Raw genomic sequence first — 24,710 nt, 5'->3', positions numbered from 1 at the left:
GTGCCCCCTGTATACAGCAGACTGTGAGGTCTACAGGTGTGGTAGGGGTTAAGGGACATCAGGTCGGATAGATGGTATCACCTTATTGTCCTCCCCTAGGTAGCGGAAGAATCTGCAAATACGGCTAACTTAAAAAAGATGATCCGTATGGAAGTAAGGGAATCCCTGCGGTCTCTATCCCAGGCGGGAAGTTCAAAACCTAAAACTCCCTTAATCTCTGAGTCTTCGGAGGAAGAAAGAGAGGAAGGTTCCTATGGCTCTATTCCCTCTTCCTCGTCATCGGAAGAGGACTCTGGCCGATTTTGTCTACCGCTGGACCGAGTTGATAAACTAGTTAAATCGGTCAGGGGTACGATGGGCCTGGAAGAGCCTAAAACACAACCTTCCAGGCAGGAAATAATGTTCAGCGGATTAGACCAGAAGAGACGTAGATCTTTTCCGGTGATCGATAAAGTTCAGGATTTAATTCTCTGAGAGTGGAAGAAACCGGAGAAGAAAGGCTCGTTACCACCAGCATTAAAACGCAGGTATCCCTTTGAGGATGCAGCCGTTGATACCTGGGACAAGGCCCCTAAGCTAGATGCTGCGGTGGCGAAAGCGTCCAAAAAAGCCTCATTACCCTTTGAGGATATGGGGACCCTTTAAAGATCCACTTGATAGGAAGCCAGACACCTTCCTTAAAGGTACCTGGGAGATGGCGGCCGGATCTCTGAGACCAGCGGTGGCCGCAACATGTACAGGCAGATCTTTAATGGTCTGGCTGGATCAGTTGGAGTCACAACTTAAGGAAGGTGCGTCCAGGAATACAATCCTGAATGCGCTCCCGGTAATTCAAGATGCTGCGGCCTTCCTGTCGGACTCTTCATTGGATTCCGTCAGAATGGCGGCCAGAGCAGCAGGTCTCTCCAACGCGGCTCGTAGAGCCTTATGGTTAAAGTGTTGGTCTGGTGACATCCAATCAAGATCCAAGCTCTGCGCTATCCCATGCAAAGGGGAATATCTCTTCGGACCAACTCTGGATGACTTGCTTGAAAAAGCAGGAGATGATAAGAAGAAGTTACCTAATCTGGCATCAGCATCTTACCGTCGCCCTTTCAACAGGAGGAGGTTTGGTCGCGGAAGGAAACGCGCATCCTCACCCTCTAGAGATAATTTCAGATGGGAGGATAGACGCAAGAGAGGTACGGGCTATATGTTCCGCCGTTCCTCAAAAGAACGTAAAAAGTCAGACCAATGACTAGCAATCCCTGTGGGAGGGAGATTGGCAGCCTTCTCTTCCGCATGGTCTGACATCACTAATAGTGACTGGGTCCGAGGCATTATATCAGACGGTCTGAGACTGGAGTTTAACCATTGGCCTCGTGATAAATTTAAACTAACCCCCTTACGTTCCTCCACTGTGGAACAGACAGCTTTGGAAGCGGAAGTTGTGAATCTATGTCTTAAAAAAGTGTTGATTGAGATTCCAGATTCAGAAAAAGGAAGAGGGTTCTACTCTCCTTTATTTCTGATTCAAAAACCAGATAAGTCATTTAGAACTATCATTAATCTTAAATCCCTTAATGAATTCCTGGTTAATAAAACCTTCAAAATGGAGTCTATCGGTTCTACAATAAAGATGTTGTTCAAACACTGCTTTATGGTAGTGGTAGATCTTAAGGACGCATACTATCATATACCTATCCATGAGAACTTCCAGAGGTTCCTGAGGGTGGCGGTGTCTATAGAGGGAATTGTTCGTCATTTTCAATATCGAGCCCTTCCCTTCGGCATTTCAGCAGCACCTAGGGTGTTTACTAAAGTAGTCGCTGAGGTTATGGCATATTTGCGGGAATCCAATATCCTCATAATACCTTATCTGGATGATTTTCTTATTGTGGGGAATTCAGCAGATCATTGCCTTTCACAAGCAAAGACAGCCATAGTCAAACTAGAACGTCTGGGCTGGATTATAAATTATGACAAATCCCGGTTACAGCCCCTAAAAATTCAGAGATTCCTCGGACTGTTATTAAATTCAGAAACCCAACAATGCTGTCTGCCGCCTGATAAATTGCTCCACATTCAACAGGTGTTAAAGGCGATTAATAAACCATCCATGACCCTTAGACAGGCTATGTCACTGTTAGGATCCCTAACTTCGTGCATTCCTGCCGTCCGTTGGGCCCAATTCCATACCAGACCTTTAAAGTTTGAGGTTCTGGATAATGATAGAGCCTTACAGGGGTCCTTGCAGGGTCAGGTGAAGTTAAGTCCGGTAGTGCTTACATCTCTCAGATGGTGGCTAGCAGAAGACAATCTATCGGCAGGAGTTCCCTGGGTGACACATGTGACTCGTGTAATAACAACAGACGCCAGCCCTACGGGATGGGGAGCACACATGGATGACATCGTAGTTCAAGGGCTATGGGACCCTCAAATATCAGCCTCTTCTAATCAGAGAGAGTTAATGGCTATTGAATTGGCAGTTAAGGAACTCCTCGTGTATCTACAGGGTCACCACGTCAAGATCCTCTCCGACAACCAGGTGGCAGTAGCCTACGTAAATCACCAGGGTGGAACACATTCCGAACCTCTGATGGGAGTAGCAGACCGCCTTCTTCAGACAGCAGAGAACCATTTACTATCTTTGACTGCTCTGCACTTAAAGGGGAAAGAAAACATAAAAGCGGACTTTCTAAGCCGCAACACCTTAAAACAAGGGGAATGGTCCCTGAACAAAGACATCTTCGGTCAGATTGTCCACATGTGGGGTCATCCAGACGTGGACCTGTTTGCCACCAGGGACAACAGAAAAACAAAAAAATTCTGTTCTCTGAATCCCAGGGAGAATCCGTTGGCAGTGGACGCCTTCCTGATCAAATGGGACTTCCGATTGGCTTATGCGTTTCCCCCGCTGAGCCTATTACCTCTTGTGGTCAGGAAGATAAGGGAGGACCGAGCAAGGGTCATACTGGTCGCCCCTTTCTGGCCCAAGAGAGCTTGGTTCGTGTGGCTCAGGACCATGTCGGTGGAAGACCCCTGGGTACTCCCGGACATTCCAAATTTACTCCATCAAGGTCCGATCACCCATCCGCAGGTGAAGGGGCTCCATTTGACGGCATGGTGTTTGAGAGGTCATTATTAAAAAACAGAGGGTTTTCCCCAAACTTAATTGATACCCTTATGAAGAGTAGAAAAAATATAACAACAAAGATCTACTCTAGAACCTGGAGGAAGTTCTTGGCCTCTTCAGATTTTAGAATCGAAGAAGGGTTACCAATTAACCAAATTTTAGAATTCCTGCAGAAAGGGTTAGAGCTAAACCTATCTACGAGTACGCTAAAAGTACAAGTCTCAGCCCTGGGGGCCCTGTTTTCTTGTAACATTGCTAATAATTATTGGGTATCAAGGTTTATAAAAGCTTCTAGTAGAGCTAGACCTATACACAAGAACAGGTCGGTACCTTGGGATCTCAACCTAGTCCTGTCAGCCTTGACTAGAGAACCGTTTGAGCCCTTACATTCAGCTTCAGTTAAATTATTGTCCCTCAAGACAGCATTCTTGGTAGCGATAACATCTGCTCGTAGGGTAGGGGACATACAGGCGCTCTCTAGACTCTCCCCTTATACAGAGTTTCTTCAGGACAGAGTAGTCCTCAGACCGGACCCAGCCTATTTGCCAAAAGTGGCCTCACATTTTCACAGATCACAGGAGATAGTGTTACCATCATTCCTCCCTAACCCCTCTAACACTAAGGAAGAACTACTCCATACATTAGATGTTAGGAGATGCCTGTTAGAATATATCACAGTTACTAACGCTTGGAAGAGAGAGGATGCGTTATTTTTATCCTTCCAAGGTCCTAGGAAAGGGCTTAGAGTTTCGAAGTACACACTAGTGAAGTGGATTAGGGAGGCTATCTCTCTGGCTTATACTGCAGGTGGAGGCCCGGCTCCGCAGAATCTGAGGGCGCATTCCACCAGGGCCATGGCTACATCCTGGGCGGAAAGATCTGGAGTATCAATCGACCAGATATGTAAGGCAGCTACGTGGTCGTCCCCTTCCACCTTTTTCAAGCACGATCGGTTGGACTTGGGGTGCTCCTCTGATCTCACCTTCGGGTTAAGGGTGCTGCAAGCTATAGTCCCTCCCTAAGGTAGTGTTACATCTCTGTAATTCTCTCGTAGTGCTGTCATGGGAGTCCGAATAAAGCATTAAGCTACTTACGGGTAGCGGCATTTTTCGGAGGCCCATGACAGCACCCTTAGTTCCCTCCCTATTCACGTGGGGGTTGCACTTCCTATAATGTATATAATGAGATATATATAGATCTCACGTGTGGTATTTGTATTAGTTTTGTATATAAACTGTATATAATATTTGTGTGCTACTAACCGCGGTAGTCCTCTCAGGCTCTAATATACAACTGATGCATAGGGAGAGGTGCCGCCCTTTTGTATCTCTGTAGGTTTCCTGTTCCTGAAGGGCGGATCCCCTCTCTCGTAGTGCTGTCATGGGCCTCCGAAAAATGCCGCTACCCGTAAGTAGCTTAATGCTTTCCATTGAGAGATGACGGACCTGAGTGGATTGAGTAGAAGCTTTTGTTGGGCCCATTTTGGATCTCATTTATCCTGCACTCGACACTGAGCACGCACTTTGGGGTTTCCATCTTAATCTCCGAGAGACGTAATTCAGGTGACACGATGGACAGGTCCATTCGCTATAATGCAGATTTACTCTGTCGAAAAAGATGGACACCGCCGGATAAGCCACATGATGTCCACTCTGCCTCTATCGGCCTCATTATAGGGAATCTTCCGCTGGGGGTTCTGTCTGAATCACAAATTTCAGAGATTTACACAGAAGCCCCAGCATAAGTGCTCAGTGCAGAGCGCAGGATAAATGTGAGCCGAGCCTTACTGCGATGTTTTTATGTTTGGCTTCTGTCACACACTAAAAGACGCTTTTTATTGCAAAATAAAGTTTTTGCATCGCCATATTTTGAGAGCTATAATTTTTCCATTTTTCGGCCCACTAAGTCATGTGATGGCTTATTTTTACGTGACGAGTTGACGTTGGCACATGATGTTGGCTTTCTATTCCAATTTTTCAGAGGCAGAATGAACAAACACCAGCTACTCAGGAGTTTTTTTATGCCATTCACCGTGTGGTAAAATTGATGAGGCATCTTTATTATTTCGGTCCGTACGATTAGAGCGATACCTCATTTATATATTTTTTTATGTTTTGGCGCTTTCACACAATAAAAACTTTTGTAGAAAAAAAAAATAATTTTTGCATTGCTTTATTTTGAGAGCTCTAAGTTTTTTATTTTCTGCTGATGGAGATGTATGGCGGCTTGTTTTTCTGTGAGGTTATCTAGTGGGGCAGTTTTAGAGGTCATTTCATTCTGGATGCAGAATTATCAAATGTATGTACTTTATTCTTATTTTTACATAAATATAGCTATTTTGTTTTTTTCATTTTTTATTTATCTTGTGGCGCTTTTATTATGCTGATCGCTTGTATACTGCACTGTCCAAAGCTCGAAGACACAAAAGAGCACAGTGAGGTCAAAAATACTCTCTTGTAAAAAAAAAAAATATATATCACATTAATCAGCAAGTGCTAGTCAAAAGATGTAAAGAAAACAGGGTATTTAGTTGATACGTTTTTTTGCAAAAAAAGTATACTAAGCTGCTCCACCAAATCGTCAAGGTATACCCTTATAGAGCAGTCCTAACTAATGTATAGAATCCCTATCTGATGTATGTATGTGGCCCATGTGTTTCTGGTTCTATAATTGTTCTCTTGTTTCTACAAGACTGGGGAGTCCACCACTCCTCTGTGGGTCATTTGCATTTAACTGCTCCATCCTGCATGTCCACATGGATAGTCCTTCTCTGAACCCTGCTTATACAGGTACTATACAGATGATCAGGTTTTAAATACATCAGATAGGGATTCTATACATTAGTTAGGACTGCTCTATAAGGGTATACCTTGACGATTTGGTGGAGCAGCTTAGTATACATTTTTTTGCAAAAAAACGTATCAACTAAATACCCTGTTTTCTTTACATCTTTTGACTAGCACTTGCTGATTACTGTGATTTTTTTTTTACAACAGAGTATTTTTGACCTCACTGTGCTCTTTTGTGTCTTCAAGTTTTCTGGTGGTGTGAACAGGTTCCTACAGACTTGTTCAATGTGCAAGTGGCCCATGTGTTTCTGGTTCTATAACTGTCCAAAGCTCTTAGTCCTTGCTCCTGGCACAGTCACTGGCTGACCCTGAGGTTGTCATGTCATCCTCGGGTTGCCTTGACGACCATCGGGCACTCGCAATGACGTCACGGTGGTGCCGATCGGAAGGAAGAGGGAGCTCCCTCCCTCTCCCAAACTCCTAAATTTTGCTATCAGTATTAATCTAGGCATCTTGGAGGGTGAACAGCCAGGGGCAGTGCGGGCACCACTCCTGGCATTGATAGCCGGGTCTCTGCTATCCCATAAGCCGACCTCCCAGCGGCGATTGCAAGGGTATAGCTCCTGTGCTGGCATGATCATCAAGACGTACCTATACGTTAAAGGTAGTGAAGGGGTTAAAGAAGAATTAAAACACAGTAACTCGTCTATTAATAGGAGGACGGCAGGTTCTCTCCTCTTGGGCTATGTGCACACGTTGCGGTTTTTACCGCGGATCCGCAGCGTTTTTGCAGCTGCGGGTCCGCAGCAGTTTCCATTGCGTTTACAGTAAACATGTAAACCAATGGGAAACCGCAAACCGCTGTGCACATGCTGCGGGAAAACCGCGCAGAAACACAGCGGTTTACAAACCCGCAGCATGTCACTTCTTTGTGCAGAATCGCTGCGATTCTGCACACATAGAAATGCATTGATCCGCTTACTTCCCGCATGGGGCTGTGCCCACGATGCAGGAAGTAAGCGGATAATGTGCGGTTGCTACCTGGGGTGGAGGAGAGGAGACTCTCCTCCAGGCCCTGGGAACCATATTTGTGGTAAAAAAAAAAAAAGAATTAAAATAAAAAATAATTCTATACTCACCTCTCAGCGCTGCACACGGCCGTCCGGTCTCAGGGTTGCTGTGCGAGCAGGACCTGCGGTGACGTCGCGGTCACATGACCGTGACGTCGCGGTCACATGAACGTGATGTCACGAAGGTCCTTCTCGCACAGCATATGCAGCATCAATAGTAAAACCAAAACCCGCAGTGGAAACCGCAAGACAAAACGTGAAAAATCTGCAGGGATCCGAACATACGTGTGCACATGGCCTTAGAGTGATCCCAGAGGATCCTGTCCAGGAGGGAGGCAGTGTCCTCATGTTGACCTCTGGGGCTCCCAAAAAACAATCACTGGTAAATGGTAACCGTCCTTCGCCCAATCTCCATAATGGTGAATTAGGAGAAAAGAAACCGCTGGATAGAAATGTGGAGCTTTCTCCAGCTCCTCTATGGTTCCATCCCTGGTGGAGAGGGAACTTGGAGAAGTTGTTTTTCTTAGTACGGCTCCTCCATCTGACTGACAAGGGTCTTCTCTGTCCCTCTCCTCAGGGTCCTCATTCTCTGAGGGCAGAGCAGAGAGCATTAGGCTTTGGCTTCGCTGATTCTTACTTCATACTTGAGCCCACAATGTGCTGGGACCGCGGTACCGGTGGTGAGGACCACAACAATGTAATTTAGTCCCTGATACATAAACCTAGAATTACCGGTTCTGAGAGACGTGTGTCACATATAGACAGATACACGGCAGGTCATGTATTCAGTCTGTGTGTCTCCACAGATGGACCCAGGAGGAGAAATCCACCAGAGAGATGTCCCCGTCCTCTGCATCCCCAGGACTGTCCGGAGGAGAAACACAACATCCCTGAGGATCATCAGGTAGATGACACTGAAGCCCCCACAACATCTGACCATGAAGTGATGGGACCTGAGCTCATCTTACATTTTACTTTTTAGGGTGAAGATCTGATTGACATTAAGGTTGAGGTTATACATGGAGCACAAGAGGCGATCACAATATGGGCCGGTCACCAGGGTGAGGAGGGGAGACTGTCATGTCTGTTCTGTGGTCACCTACTACTACCCCCATCATCTCATCATCACATGACACTATCTATTCCATCACTGTGTGTCTCCTACAGATGGAGTTGTGGAAATAAATCCACCAGAGAGATGTCCCCGTCCTCTGTATTCCCCGGACTGTCCGGAGGAGAATCACAACATCCCGGAGGATCATCAGGTAGACGGCGCTGAGCCCTGTACCGGATCTGTATATGGGGGGACATTTCTGATCGAGGTCATAGATGTCACTGATTTTAGTGGTTTCTTGTATTGTGCTGAGTGTTACATCTGATATATCAGGAGGAAGATCCGACTAAGAATAAAGTGAAGGATGAGACAGAAGAGGAAGCGATGACGAGGGGGGATCAGCCGTGTGTGAGTGATGAGGAGGAGGAGATTCTGGTAGATGTTTCCACAGGTGTGTGATATTAACTGGCGTATGAAGATGATGATGACGATGACCGTTATGTAATAATGACCGCAGTGTGCGATATCGTGTGGAGTCTCCGGTGCAGTGAAGCTTTATCTGCTGTCCTCATCTCAGCAGAAGCGTCCGGTGATGGCGCGGCTGCTCCTGTAGAGTCCGGCGGTGCACCGATGAATAACAGGGCCGCCTTCACACCTCTTCTTAATGATTTAGGAAGCACAGATTTAGTTTTCCTTTACCTTTGAGAATATTTCTTCCACCCCTTCCATCCGTATTTTTCTTCCACGAGTCCCGTGCTGCCATATAAATGACTGAGCTTGTGTTACAGGTTGTGAATCTCCCCGTCCCATGGATCTCGGTGATGTATCAGCCTCTGCCTGGTGCTGACGAGTGACAACTTGTCACATGTAGAGTCGTCCTACCTGTCCCCTCTGTTTGCCTCCCACTGCCTCCTACACTGAGGCCAACGTTCTGGTCCAGCGTATAATATCCGGCCCCGTAGCCCCCCAGCGTATAATATCCGGCCCCGTAGCCCCCCAGCGTATAATATCCGGCCCCGTAGCCCCCCAGCGTATAATATCCGGCCCCGTAGCCCCCCAGCGTATAATATCCGGCTCTGTAGCCCCCCAGCGTATAATATCCGGCCCTGTTGCCCCCACCCCAGTATATAACATGCGGTTCCTCCCCACATATGGGTTCACACAGGAACTGTTGGGTACACAGAGCCCGGAGGGGCGTAATTAGGGGGTGATATGTGCAAAATAGGACAGATTTAAAAATGCGTTATACTGGCAAAATAAAAAAAATAAAACCTTGTGATTTCTTTCTCTCTTCATTGGGGACACAGGTGACCATGGGTGTATGCTGCTGTCACTAGGAGGCTGACACTACGCAGATAAAGAAGTAGCTCCTCCCCGGCAGTGTACCCCCTCCGACAGGCACCTCCGTTTTTGCTCAGTGTCTGTAGGAGGCGGACCTGGATCTAACCCCAGATCCGCATTTCTTTTACAGGGATTTGTTTTGTTTATTAACCTTTTCCCTTTCAGATTTTTCCTTCAGGGTAACAGGGTGCAGTCTTCTCACCGACCGAGAGCGCAGTGTGGTATCACCCACATCGCACCCTCTCGGACCCGCTGGGCAGGACCTTGTCCCCTGTCACCCATTCGGGGGTTCTTCTTCCTCGGTGGCCGGTCCTGCCCGTTTCCCCTCCTCATCCCTCTCCTCGGAGTCACTTCCAGTGACCCTCTCCCCCTGGCCGGAGAGTTTGTGGCGCGGGAAGGAGGACTTCTTCCAGGACCCTCTAGTCTACAAGGGATCCTGATGGTTCCTCCTCTCCAGGTAAGGGATCTTCAATCAACAAAGCCCCCCCTTCCTTCCCTCACCCTGCCCGGCAGCAATCTCCATATAACTTACCAGGCTTCCCCTGTGATAGGAGACGGTCGCTTTCTTTCAGGCGCTGGGACGCGCTAAACCGCGGGGAAAGGCTTCACATTAACGCTGGCATTCTTTCCCTCCTTTTTATTTAAACTTGCTGGAGCGTGCCCGCCATTTTTTTCTGCCTGTCCCGGCTTTTTCTTCTTTTTTTGGCGCTTGAGCGCCCTCTGGTGGCGGCTGGCATTATTGCGGCCAGTTTTTCCTATCCCGGCTTTTCTTCACTTTCTTTTTGGCGCTTGAGCGCCCTCTGGTGGCGGCCGACGTTATTGCGGCCGGGAATCTTTCAGCTCTGTTGGAGGTTTTCTTATGCTTCCCCCCTTCAGCGCCGGTACGCGCCCACAGCGTCGCGCTGTCTCAGCGCTCTTTCTGTGACTTCCTGCTCCCTGTCAGCGTCTGCTCACCTCATGGGACAGAGCAATTTCGGGGGAACACAGGCATCTGCGGCTACCGCTGTCGCTGTTTTTTTCTGCAGGGCTCAGCGCTACTGCTCTCGGGCTCAACTCGGCAGTACTTCTTCACTCCAGGATAAGGTAATATCCACCTATGTCCGACCCCACTCCGGCTCTTGCCACTACGGCCATCCATTACGCCTGCGCTCACCGTAAGAAAAACTGGGCCTCAGGTCAGCCGTCACCTTTCTGCCCGTCCTGCGTTCCTCTCACTATGTCAGTCCCTCAGGAAGCTCCTAGGTCCCGGGATGACTGCACCCCCCCCTCCCCCAGAGTGGGCTGTTGCAATGTCTCAATCAGTGTCCGACCTGACTAAGGTTTCTCAGTCCCTGGTCCAGGCACTTGAACGTATCCCGCTTCTCTCTTATGCCACCAGTGCCACGAACGCCTCACACGGCGATTCGCTTGCACCTGTCCTAGACCCTCACAGTGGCAGACTGGACAAAAGAGACATAAAAAGGACCTTATCTAGATACTCTTCCAGTTCCCTGGATGGGATTCCCCTATCTGCCCGTTCCCCCTCCTCGCAGGCGGACGTCGGGTCTGACTTTTCCTCTGTCGGAATCTGACTCGGATGCAGATGAGACTTCCGAAACACAGGAGATGGTTGATAGCTGAAATAAGGCTATCATTCAGACGCTTGAACTTAAAGAGGATGACGCAAGCTCTCAGGACGCCTCCGTTGCGTTTAAAGGGATTAAACGTTCCTCTAGGTTTTTTCCTAATCACGGGGAGTTTGACAACACTACCTCTACACAATGGAAAAACCCTGGCAAGCGTTTCCCTGACAGGAAACGGCTAGACGTGTTATACCCTTTTTCACTCCAACCTTGTCTCCAAATGGTCCGAGTCTCCTAAGGTCGACCCGCCCGTCTCCAGGCTATCCTCGCAGACAGTTCTGTCTATCCCGGACGCGGCTTCCCTTAAGGACCCCACAGACAGGCAAATCGAGGCATTAGCAAAATCGGCATTTGAGGCTTCCGGAGCCTCCCTCTGCCCTAGTTTCGCCTCGTCCTGGGTAGCCAAGGCTGTGTCAGCCTGGGCCAAGACCCTGCGCAGAGGCATTTTGGCCTCTGCTCCTGCTAAGGAACTGTCTGATTTAGCGGATCAGATTTCTCTTGCGGGTAAATTCCTCATGAATGCCTCCCTTGATGCAGCGGCCTGCTCCACCAGGGGTAACAGCAACATTGTGGCCATTCGCCGGATTCTCTGGCTAAAGGCGTGGAACGCTGACCCCGCTTCTAAGAAATCTCTCACTAGTTTGCCCTTCCAGGGTTCTAGACTCTTCGGCACGCAGCTGGATCAAATGATCTCGGACGCTACGGGTGGTAACCTCCTTACCCCAGTCCAAGCCAAAACATCCCTTCAACAGGAGGGGCCCCCAGTCCTTTCGGTCCTTCGCCTTATCTGGAAACACCAACCAGGACCGTTCTTCCTCACAAGGAGACCAAAGAAAACCTTCTTTCAGGCCTCTGCAGCGCTGGAGTGCTAAGAGCCACCCCGCAAGACCATCTGGATCTCGGGGTCACAGGTTCTCTAATAAATGATGGGTCGCCCCCACCTGGAAATCCTTCCAGGGTGGGAGGCCGCCTGCTTCTGTTCTCAGAGGTTTGGCTATCGGTTGTCGACGACGCCTGGGTCAGGGAGATTGTCACGTCAGGCTACAAGATAGAATTTTCTTCGCCCCAGGAAGACGTTTCCTGCTCTCTCATCCTACCAATCAGCCCTCCCACCCCTCCCACCTCTCAGGACTTCTCCAGGCCGTCGATTCTCTCCTCGCCTCAGGAGTCGTAGTTCCGGTGCCTCATCGCGAGCGGTTTTTGGGGTTTTTACTCAAACCTGTTCGTGGTTCCAAAAAAGGACGTCTCTCTCCGTCCAATTTTGGATCTCAAGCAGCTGAACCGCCATCTCCGGATTCGGCGTTTCAGGATGGAATCTCTACGCTCGGTAATCGCGGCCATGGAGCCGGGAGAGTTTCTGTGTCCTGTGGATATCCGAGATGCGTACCTTCACGTCCCTATTTGCGTATGTCATCAGAGATTCCTCCGGTTCGCAATCCAAGGCCATCACTATCAGTTCACAGCCCTCCCTTTCGGTCTGGCGTCTGGGCCCAGGGTCTTTACGAAGGTCATGGCAGCTGTCATGGCCATCCTACGTTCAAAAGGGATTCTGGTAATCCCATACCTCGACGACCTCTTGATCAAGGGCCTTTCCGTTGGGATTGCAGCCAGAGCCTCTAGCTTACTCTGGACACGCTTCTTCGCCTAGGCTGGATAATCAACTACCAGAAGTCTTCCCTGATTCCATCTCAGCGGCTGGAGTTCCTAGGCATGGAATTCGATACCTCTCAGGCTCAGGTCTTCCTCCCCAAGGAGAAGTTACTTTCTCTTCGTCGGGGGATCAGAGCTCTAAGGAGCCCGGATCCTCCGTCTCTCCGCCTCGCCATGAGGGTTCTGGGAAAGATGGTCGCCTCCATCGAGGCCGTCCCCTATGCCCAGTTCCACTCTCGTCCCCTCCAGCTGGCCCTTCTGTCGGCCTGGGACAGGAATCCACTTTCCCTGGATCACCCGTTTCGCCTCTCTCTGAGTGAAACAGTCTCTCTCTTGGTGGACGCTATCCACCTCCATGCTGCGCGGGAGGTCTTTTCTCCCTCTTCACTGGCAGGTGATCACCACCGACGCCAGTCTCCAAGGTTGGGGAGCAGTTTTTCTCCACCTCACGGCCCAGGGCCGCTGGACTGCTCAGGAGGTGCGCCTCCCTATCAACCTCTTGGAAATCAGAGTTATCTTCCTAGCCCTCATCCGCTGGGAGTCTCTCCTTTCTGGGAAACCAGTCCGCATTCAGTCGGACAACGCCACGGCCGTGGCTTACATAAACCATCAGGGAGGGACTCGCAAAAATTCTGCGCTGGGCGGAGGGTCACGTTCCCTCTGTCAGCCGTCCACATCCCAGGGATGGACAATTGGGAAGCCGACTTTCTAAGTCTCCAGGGCATCGTGGCGGGCGAATGGTCTCTTCTCCCCGCAATCTTCAGGCAGATTTGCCAGCGGTGGGGCGTCCCAGACGTCAACTTGATGGCCTCCCGGGCAAATCACAAGGTTCCCCAGTACGTCTCCAGATCTCGGGATCCGAAGGCCGTCGGATGCGACGCTCTCGTGATCCCGTGGACTCAGTTCTAGATGCCCTATCTGTTCCCACCCCTCCCCTTGATCCCAAGGGTCGTAAAAAATATCAAGACAGAAGGGGTCCCCGTACTCTTAGTAGCTCCAGATTGGCCTCGCAGGGCCTGGTATGCGGAACTGGTGAACATTCTATCGGACGTTCCGTGGAGGTTTCCGGATCGTCCGGACCTTCTTTCGCAGGGGCCCCTCTTCCACCTGAATTCTCGGTCTCTGAATTTAACGGTATGGCCGTTGAGGCTGCGGTTTTGAAGAACGCGGGTTTTTTCTCAAAGCGTCATCCAGACTATGATAAGGGCGAGAAAACCGGCTTCCCCGCGTATTTACCACAGGTGTTGGAAGGCTTTTTTCCGGTGGTGTCAGGACAACAATTTGTTTCCTATGGCCTCATCCCTTCTCAGTTTCCTTCAAGCGTGTCTGGATTCGGGTCTTTCCTTTAGCACCTTGAAGGGCCAGATTTCCGCTCTGTCCATTCTTTTTCAAAGAGACCTGGCCTCCCTGCCTCAGGTGAGGACCTACGTCCTCCTGTCGAGCCTTGGGATCTCAACCTCATATTGGACGCCCTCCAGCGTGCCCCCTTTGAACCGATTCAGGACATTTCCTTCTCGCTTCTATCCTGGAAGGTAGCCTTTTTGGTCGCCATCACCTCCATTAGAAGAGTGTCGGAGCTGGCGGCATTGTCCTGTCGTTCTCCCTTTCTAGTCCTGCATCAGGACAAAGTGGTTCTTTGTCCGGTTCCTTCCTTCCTACCAAAGGTAGTTTCGGCTTTTCACATAAATGAGGACATTGTCCTCCCTTCCTTGTGCCCTTCCCCGGTTCATCCCTTGGAGAAATCCCTTCATAAGTTGGATGTGGTCAGGGCTATCCGGATTTATCTTTCCAGAACTGTCTCTTTTCGTCAGGCCGATCCTCTGTTCATCGTCTCGGAAGGGCGTCGAAAGGGGCTCCCTGCCTCCAAGTCCACAATTGCTCGTTGGATCCGTTCGGCGGTTCTGGAGGCATACCGTGTCCAAGACAAACTGCCCCCTTCGGGGGTGAAATCTCCCTCTACCCGGTATGTGGGAGCTTCCTGGGCAGTTCGTCCCCAAGCTTCGGCCTCCCAGGTTTGCAAGGCCGCAACGTGTTCATCCATTCACACCTTTGTCAAATTCTACAAGGTGCATACTCAGGCTTCTGCTGATGCGAGCCTGGGTAGGAGGATACTGCAGGCGGCGGTTTCTGACCGGCCGACCTAGCTCCTCTTTTTCTGCAGAATACCCGCCCTAGGGACTGCTTTTGGACGTCCCATGGTTACCTGTGTCCCCCAATGAAGCGAGAAAGAAAGAGGGATTTTTGGTTCTTACCGTAAAATCTCTTTCTTGGAGCCTTCATTGTGGGACACAGCACCCTCCCTTGAAGTTGTACCGTGTTGGCTAACGTGCCATTGTTGTGGGTTGGTACATAGGTTGAGTTATATGTTACCTGTTCCTACTACTGCTTTTGCACCAACTGAGTTGCCTGGTGCCTGTCGGAGGGTGTACACTGCGGGGGAGGAGTTACTTCTTTATTTGCATAGTGTCAGCCTCCTAGTGACAGCAGCATACACCCATGGTTACCTGTGTCCCCCAATGAAGGCTCCAAGAAAGAGATTTTACGGTAAGAACCAAAAATCCCTCTTTTGGGAACATCCCTTTAAATGTATATTAGGTCCATGAAAAAAACCTACTCATCTGCTCAGTCCAAGCGAGTTACATTGGTCCGTGTGCCGTCTGTGTACAATCCTTTTGTGTTTTTTTTACTCAGCAACTATTAACCCTTTAGACGACCATTTACAGTTTCCTGCTCCAGAACGGTAATTGCTGCTGAATACAACTGTGAATAAATCCAAAGAAAAAAATAAAGAAAAAGATGCAAAAAATACAAACTTAACCCCTCAGTGCCTGAGCTAGTTTCTCTATCGCTTCATTGGAGGACCCCGGAAACCATGGGGGTCTGCTGTGGACACTAGGCAATAAAACGTTATCTCCTCGTCAGTAGTACACAGCAGCTGACCAGTTTAGCTTCGTGTCAGAAGGACGCGGACACTGGTTTTTCAGTAGACCCATATTTACCCCAGTTTTTGGCATGTTTCACTGATTTTTTACGTTTTTTCTTTTTCTGAAGATTTTTTCTTAACCTTTTGTAGGGAAATAGTGTGAATATCCCCTCTGTTATCCCACGTAGAGACAAAGTGTATGGCATGGACTGTCAATCCAGCAGGACCCTAACCTTTAACACACGAGATGTGTTCATGTGATCCGGAAAATGGTCCTAACCCCCCACCACTGCCAGCTCGCTCTCCAGAGCCAGACGGCATCGGGTGGTACAGTGGCTACAGAGGTTGGCGTCAGCTTCGACCTTTCCATGATAAGACATCTGAGGAATCGGCTAACGGGATGAAGAGGTGATTTTCCTCCCGCAGGTCCACTCTCTCCAGTGTGTGTGTCGTTATCCATCGGGAAAATTGTGAGACCCAGGAAACCACTGGTTTCTGAAATTAGAGGAGGAGAGTGGATTAATACCTATACTGTGTGATTTTTGTATGGCGAATTATGTTCAGTTATGCACCCTTTTTTTTGGGGGGGGGGAAACAGAAGATATCACATTGGGCATTAGGCTTTAGAATTAAGGAAACAGAAAGGAGCTAATTATCTAATAGTACCTTGTCATGTGATATCTGACTGTGCACCCATTTGATTGGTGTTCCATTAGTGTATTCCAGACCATATAAATATTACAGGCGCTGTGTAATAGCGATATGGATCAGATTTTCTTTGTCTAAATTGTAGCCCCAAAGATGACTATTAATGTGATTGCATGCTCTGGCCGTATCATCTTTGTTGGGGTATTAATGTGACTACACCTCTTGTCTGCATCCCTCATGGAACATACAGCAATAACTACGAGATCTTTATATCTTGGCTACTCCCTTTAATTGTTTTTGTGTGTTTTTTTGTCTATATTATAGTGTGTAGGATGTTCAGGGTGCATTAGGGTCCGTAGCGCTGCCGACATTCAGCGGGGGTGCCATCACGTCTCCAACTAGGGTGCCATCCTCCGCTGGCAGGTAGGGTGAACTTTAGGGCTCATCTAGTGAGACATTAGTCCTAGATTTTTTTTTCCCCCTATTGACCCTCCATTTTTTCACCTTTTTAAGATAATCAAGTATTTTTGACCCTTACATTAATGAAGGTTAATTTTTAGAGGTCGATTTGTGCCAATGTCACCATTTTATAAATGTTATTCACTTTACCTATTGTGATAATGTTATGGCATGTAGTTGTCTTCCTTATTACCTGTACTTTCACTGACATGGGTCTTCATTTTGAGCTCCATCAAATTTCAAAATCCCTTTTGTGAATTTTTTTTTTCATCTTTATAGGAAATCCTTGTGATAATAGCAGTTTGTCACTAAATTGTAAAAAAGAAGATATCAGGAAGCACTCTTATGGAGAAAACCTCATTACCCTTCATGGACCTCCTGGACTTCACAGTACTTCACTTTCTTGTAATCCTCCTAATCATGAGGAACCCTCTCCTGAGCAATCTCGTATTGTTACCACAATTCCAGGTGACAAAGTGGATACAAGATTTCAGTGTCACAAGGAATTAACTGAAAGCTCAGATTATCTAACTCAAACCAAACATGAAGGAGAGAAGCCATACTCCTGTTCACAATGTGGGAAATGCTTTCCAAATAAATCAAAATGTTTTCTACATGAGAGAATTCACACAGGAGAAAAGCCATTTTCATGTTCAGAATATGGGAAGTCCTTCGCATATAAAAGGAATCTTATTAAACATCAGAGAATTCACACAGGAGAAAAGCAATTTTCATGTTCAGAATGTGGGAAATCCTTCACAGTGAAAGCGAGTCTTATTAATCATCAGAGAATTCACACAGGAGAAAGGCCATTTTCATGTTCAGAATGTGAGAAATCCTTCACAGAAAAAGGGACTCTTATTAAACATCAGATAATTCACACAGGAGAAAGGCCATTTTCATGTTCAGAATGCGGGAAATCCTTCAAACATAAGAGTAATCTTATTATACATCAGAGAACTCACACAGGAGAGAAGCCATTTTCATGTTCAGAATGTGGGAAGTCCTTCGCATATAAATGGAAGCTTATTATACATCAGAGAATTCACACAGGAGAAAAGCCATTTTCATGTTCAGAATGTGGGAAGTCCTTCACACATAAAGCGACTCTTATTAAACATCGGAGAATTCACACAGGAGAAAAGCCATTTTCATGTTCAAAATGTGAGAAATCCTTCACAGATAAAGCGAGTCTTATTAAACATCAGAAAATTCACACAGGAGAAAAGCCATTTTCATGTTCAAAATGTGAGAAATCCTTCACAGATAAAGCGAGTCTTATTAAACATCAGAAAGTTCACACAGGAGAAAAGCCATTTTCATGTTCAGAATGTGAGAAATCCTTCACAGATAAAGCGAGTCTTATTAAACATCAGAAAGTTCACACAGGAGAAAAGCCATTTTCATGTTCAGAATGTGAGAAATCCTTCACACATAAAGCGAGTCTTATTAGTCATCAGAGAATTCACACAGGAGAAAAGCCATTTTCATGTTCAGAATGTGGGAAATCCTTCATAGATAAAGCGAGTCTTATTAGACATCAGAGAATTCACACAGGAGAAAAGCCATTTTCATGTTCAGAATGTGAGAAATCCTTCACAGATAAAACGGGTCTTATTAAACATCAGAGAATTCACACAGGAGAAAAGCCATTTTCATGTTCAGAATGTGAGAAATCCTTCACACATAAAGCGACTCTTATTAAACATCGGAGAATTCACACAGGAGAAAAGCCATTTTCATGTTCAAAATGTGAGAAATCCTTCACAGATAAAACGCATCTTATTAGACATCAGAGAATTCACACAGGAGAAAAGCCATTTTCATGTTCAAAATGTGAGAAATCCTTCACAGATAAAGGGAGTCTTATTATACATCAGAGAATTCACACAGGAGAAAAGCCATTTTCATGTTCGGAATGTGGGAAGTCCTTCGCGGTTAAAGGGCATCTTACTAGACATCAGAGAATTCATACAGGAGAGAAGTCACATTCATGTTCATAATGTGGGAAATGTTTTATCCAAAAAGCAAATCTTGTAACACATCTAAGAATTCACACAGGGAAGAAACCGTTTTCATGTTTACAATGTGAATAATGCTTTACAGAGAAATCACAACTTGTTAAACATAGGAGAACTCACACAGGAGAGAAGCTGTATTCATGTCCAGAATTTGGTAAATCTTTTATACATAAATCACCTCTTCTCTGAAGAGAAGTCACACAGGAGATAAGCTATATTCATGTTCAATGTGTGGGAAATCTTCAGTAAATCAAATCTTGTTAGACATGAGTGAAATCATACAGAGAAAAGCTGTATTCATATTCAGAATGTGGGAAATCTTTTTGTCATTTTCTCACCTTTACTATGGACTAGGGAGGCTGTGAGTGATGACTCAACCTCGCAATGGGATCTGATGTATGCTGGACTGTCAGTGTTGTGAGTGACAGTCCATTCATCCAATCTGATCCTGGGGCATTTTGATCAACAGCCCTGCTGCTCAATCTGGGCTTGCTTCAGGCATTTCCCCAGGTGCCTCTCATCTTTGGTAATTTTCTAGTTATTTAGTTGGCTAGCTGTGAGCAGATCGGTGTCAGCTGTAGCTGAGCTTAGTTTGGTATGTGCTTAGCTCTGTCTGATTGTGTCTTTCTCTGATTTTGTTGCCGGATGTAGGCTTTGTTGTGACTATTCATGTGGATTATCCCTTCTGCTCTTGACGCTTTCTGACTGCAGGTACCTGACCCTGTACTTGGCCTCTGTCTGTTTTTCTTACTCCCTAGTCTTGACGTACCCTCCTGGTATTTGACCCTGGACTGTTTCCTGACCACGACTTTGTCCTGCTGCTCTTTATCTTGTGCCCTCCTGGCATCTGACCTCAGACCTCCTGTCTACCCTTTCTCTAGGCGTGTCAGTGAGTAGTGACTCAGCGTCACACGTTTATACATAAATCAAATCTTAATATATAATGACGATGGAAGAAAATCTCGGGTTAAGAAGTGTACAATTCGAGGTAGATGAGAAAAAATATATATTATTCATATTAAAACCAAAAAATATATAAAATGAGGTGCCTCATGCCAAAGAGAGATGCAGGACAGTACATTGCATAGGCAACAATTATAACAAACCAAAGCAGAAGAGAAAAGAGGCAGCACTCACCGATCTTCCGAGACAGGTAAATTTATTACAATAAAACCTTCACTGCCGGGGGTGCTGAGATTCTGAGTGCGGCAAGCCTGACGACAGCCGTTTTGCAGACTGACCCGTAGAAGCACCCGTCAGGCGCGAAACGGCCGTCGTCAGGCTTGCCGCACTCAGAATCTCAGCATCCTCGGCCGTGAAGGTTTTATTGTGAGTAATAAATTTACCTGTCTCGGAAGATCGGTGAGTGCTGCCTCTTTTCTCTTCTGCTTTGGATTGTTCCATTTGTTTATTCGGCTACAGCACCCGGAATCTAAAGACTAGACCTCCACTGCAGGTGAGCAGTGTCAGCTAATTTATAGAGGCGTTGGTGCTGTCTAAACTGTTTTTGTTTTACTTTAACAATTATAACAAAACCTACACAATTTTAATATCCATATGTCACGAATCACAGGGGGGATATTTTTATCATCCCCACCGCTGACACCAATATGTCCTGAACCGGGGTAGTTTGGTTGGCCCCAGTTCTTTTATCAAGGGGATTTATCTATATTCCAGTTCCAGTTTGGAACTTGCAGCTCTCTGGCGCCCCTCTTACCCTTAGGTCAGACAGGGTACTGCACCTACGATAATTTGTTTCCAGAAAGGTTGTCTTACTACACTGGCTAATGGGCACACTGCAGCGAGGGCGATATAACTGCTCCCACTCAGGAGGGAACAATAATTATCAACGCTGTCCGTCGCTACCAGTTTTCCCAACGGCTCAGGACACTTTCTGCTGCCACCAGCTCCTATTCCTGAATTGGTAATGGGTCTGGAGCCAACCCAAATTAGTAGCGTAATTTACTTCAGAGGACGTGACAGTACGTTATAGAGCAAGGAGAAACGAAGCTAGTAATTTTATATATTTTACTCCAAAAGGTAGGCAGTGTTTACAAACGTATAAAAAGATATTATAAAAGGAGACAAGTATCGTATGTACAGAACGATTACAAATAAAAAGGGATTAAAGTTGAAAAAAAACACAGTTCTCTCATATCATTTCAGATCATGGCTGACCATGCGGCTGGGGGGAGGAACAACATCAAAATGCATCAGAGCAGCTTGCAGAGCTGCTGTTAGCTCTTTTTCTGGGCAAAGACTAGTGAAAAATGAGCTCCCTTTCACTTATACCCCCTAGTCCTGACATCTCTGAGTTGGCGGAGCTATGGACTCCACTCCCCTTTCCAGAGAGACTCAGAACTTCGTCCTAGTGTGCTCTGGGAACCTCGTAGAGTGACGACGAACTTATTGCATGTCTTCTCACGAGGTTAGCTTCAATTTAAGTCTACACCTGGGGTAGCTGGGTGACCCGGATAACCCCTTCATGACCCTGGGTATTTTTGTTTTTCACTCCCCTCTTTCCCAGACCCATAACTTTTTTTTATTTTTCCGTCAATATGGCCATGTGAGGGCTTATTTTTTTGCAGGGACAAGTACTTTTGAACGACATAATTGGTTTTAGCATGTCATGTACTAGAAAACGGGAAAAAAATTCCAAGTGCGGTGAAATTGCAAAGAAAGTGCAATCCCACACTGGTTTTGTGTTTGGCTTTTTGGCTAGGTTCACTAAATGCTAAAACTGAGCTGCCATTATGATTCTCCAGGTCATTACGAGTTCATTGACACCAAACATGTCTAGGTTCTCTTTTATCTAAGTGGTGAAAAAAAAATTCCAAAATTTTTAGTGATCTGGGGTCGGTTGACGGCTTATTTTTTGCGTGCCAAGCTGACGTTTTTAATGATACCATTGAGTGCAGATACTTTCATTTCATCGCTGTCACGAGTCACACCGTGACGGTCAAGATCCCTTAGCCGCTGCCCACAATATGTCACGGATTGGGGTTACTTTAGACCAACAGACGGCTATCACATGTGCAGGGGGCTTATCCTAGTTATCCCTCCACTGCCACAATGTGATAAAAAAAACACAAGTTTAATGACCTCTTAGGTTACAGCAGGGGCTTATCTTAGGTATCCCACTGCTCGTCAATATACCATGAACTGCAGGGATTTGTGTATCCCACTTACAGTTCCACTTAAACCTTGCAGCTCTCTGGCGCTCCCCTTACCGTCAGGTCAGATTAGGTACTGCACCTAGGGTAATTAGTCACCAGAAAGGCTGCCTGCTATGCACTGGCTATTGGGCACGCTGCAGCGAGGCGATAACTACTCCCGCTCAGGCAGGAACAATAATTGTCAAGTCGCAGTCGCTGAAACAGCACCCAAAAGCCTGCACACGGTCGCTGCCACCAGCTCCGATTTCCCTTCAAGAGACTTAGGGTACGTTTTTAGAGCGGGGAGAAAGAACTGGCATGGAATAATATACCTCACAAAATGTAGACAGTGCTTTATCAAAATAGTTTACAAAGATGTTACAAATGAGACAATTGCAAATATGTACAAGGTAATTATAAAAAGAAAAGGATTAAATTAAGAAAAGATAACTCACATTTCTCAGATCATTGCATTGCAGGCAACCATACGTCCCAGCTCATTGGACGTGCTGCGGGCACTTCAGGAAAAGACAAGAAGCTCAAAATCTGATCTCTTGGACACCTGCCAGCACTTAAAACCTACAGTCTGTGACCTCACAGAAAGGGCTGGCTTTTCCAACCCCTCCTACTTCTTCTGCTAACTGATTTTTCCCTAACCTATATCTAATTTCTATAACTCCGCGACACAACATGTCATAGTTGTGACAAACCCGGCATTCATCTCGGATTAACGTGAGCATTCTTATGAGATCAAATATGTCCTATTATTTACAGAGCAATCCCTACTTCTTCACCCGATGGAGTTAGACGTCTGTGTTTAGAGTGATGGGTAGATGCTTCGATGGAGATCAAGGATATGTATTTATCATTCTATCTTACATCGTCTGCCTAATATCTTACAAAAATGGAACAAAGGACTTGCATATTCTGGAAGTTTCTAATCTAGTTATAGCTGGACAAGAGCTTACACGGCAGGAAATGCCGGTCGTAAATACCTTTCGTCAATAAAACTCTCTTCCCCCATGTACATTGACAAGGCAGCTCTTGGCTGAGTGAAAGGGAAGGGGGGGTTTTATAGCCCACAGCTTGCTAGCAACAGAACTAAACTTATATGATATTTCATACCATATCGTGACAATCGCCTGTTGCATTTTAATGCAATGTCGCGGAGACCAAAAAAACGTAATTCTGTCGTTTTTAATTTTTTTTCTCGCTATGTTGTTTAGTGATCAGGTTGATCCTTTTTTTTTATTGATAGATCGGGCAATTCTGAACGCTGTGATACCAAATATGTGTATATTTGGGTTTTTTTTTTATTGTTTTATTTTGAATGGGCCGAAAGGGGGTGATTTAAACTTTTTTATTTTTTTTCTTATTTTTTTAAAACATTTTTTTTTTTTCATTTTTGCCATGCTTCAATAGTCTCCACGGTAAGCTAGAAGCTGGCATAGCCTGATCGGCTCTGCTACATAGGAGCGAAGCTCAGATCGCTCCTATGTAGTAGAATTGCTGCATTGCTATGAGCGCCGACCACAGGGTGGCTCTCACAGCAATCCGGCATCAACAACCATAGAGGTCTTCAATAGACCTCTGGTTGTCATGCCGACGCATCACTGACCCCCGATCACGTGACTGGGGTCGGCGATGAGCACATTTCCGGCTGATGGCCGGAAGCGCTAGTTACATGCCGCTGTCAGCGTTTGACAGCGGCATTTAACTAGCTAATGGCGGCGGATGAATCGCGATTCCACCCACCGCTATTACGGGCACATGTCAGCTTTTCAAAACAGCTGACATGTCCAGGCTTTGATGCGGGCTCACCGCTGGAGCCCACATCAAAGCAGGGGATCTGACCTTGGACGTAGTATCCCGTCCGAGGTCAGAAAGGGGTTAAGTTGTAATCCGTTCCTCCATTTCTGCTAAGCGCTGCTCTTAGAAAACACACTGGGTGATGGCCCGGCCAATGCAGAGGCCAAAAATGTATTTGTCCTGCTTCCAGACCTAAGCTGCGCAATTATATACCAGTGTTTAAGAGAACATAGTGAATTCCCCCCAACCGTGCTCTTACACAAAGCGGAGAAGGCCTGCTCCCAGCACACTGGTTTCACATTACAGCTGTAATTGGAGGAAGGGGGTCGGAAAAGCCACAGCGCGTGTCTGTACTCAGCTCTTGGATGTAGCAGAGCTCAGTGTGCGTGATAATAGACAATCAAATACATCCTGACACCATAGTACCAGTGTACTGTATGCATGTGAATCAAGATAACGAAGAGCAGTTTATAATTATTAGTGCCTAGGGTGGATCTCAATAAAGTCAATAGATATAAAGACAAGTTTAAAGGAATTTTTTTACCTAGAAGGGTATCCACAGGTAACGAAAGTCTTGCATCCCTCCACCCCGACAAGCGTTTTGCTCTGCTTTTTCCGGGGGCATCATTATGGTCATTGGTCATTATGTATTAATTTTTGATGAAGTGTTACCCTCCGATTGGTTTGTGTTTTCTTTAGAGCGTTCTGATTATTATATATAATTTAGATTGTGAGCCCCATTGGGGACAGCGATGATAATGTGTGTAAAGAGCTGCGGAATAAGATCGCACTATATAAGAAAAACATAATAAATCAATCAAATCTTGTTGGACATGATAAGTCACACAGGAAAGAAACTGCAGTTCTGTTCACTGTGCTGTATAAACGTTAATAAATGAGTACACCCACTGTGATAAGTAAGGTATTAATACCTCACTGAACTCTTTCTACAATGTTGCCAACACGGAGTAGAACCTTTTTATTAACCAATAACATGAAAGTTTAATCATAGAACTCTCATTACAGAACCTTCCGTTTTACTCCAATCAGTTGA

General features: G+C 46.5%; 1 protein-coding gene across 1 annotated transcript in view; it reads left to right on the top strand.

Annotated features, from left to right (window-relative positions):
- The window catches only part of LOC143801430 (uncharacterized), a 977,383-nt gene that overhangs the window by 165,611 nt on the left and 787,062 nt on the right, over positions 1-24,710 (top strand). The window contains exons 9-11 of the mRNA XM_077281248.1: positions 7,781-7,878; positions 7,957-8,035; positions 8,142-8,239. Of these exons, the coding sequence (XP_077137363.1) occupies positions 7,781-7,878; positions 7,957-8,035; positions 8,142-8,239 (275 nt within the window). The remainder of the gene's footprint in view (positions 1-7,780; positions 7,879-7,956; positions 8,036-8,141; positions 8,240-24,710) is intronic.

Source organism: Ranitomeya variabilis, chromosome 1 (genome assembly GCF_051348905.1).
Source record: "Ranitomeya variabilis isolate aRanVar5 chromosome 1, aRanVar5.hap1, whole genome shotgun sequence".
Classification (NCBI taxonomy): domain Eukaryota; kingdom Metazoa; phylum Chordata; class Amphibia; order Anura; family Dendrobatidae; genus Ranitomeya; species Ranitomeya variabilis.
Note: the sequence above shows the minus strand (reverse complement) of the source record. Positions and strands in the feature narration are given on the sequence as shown.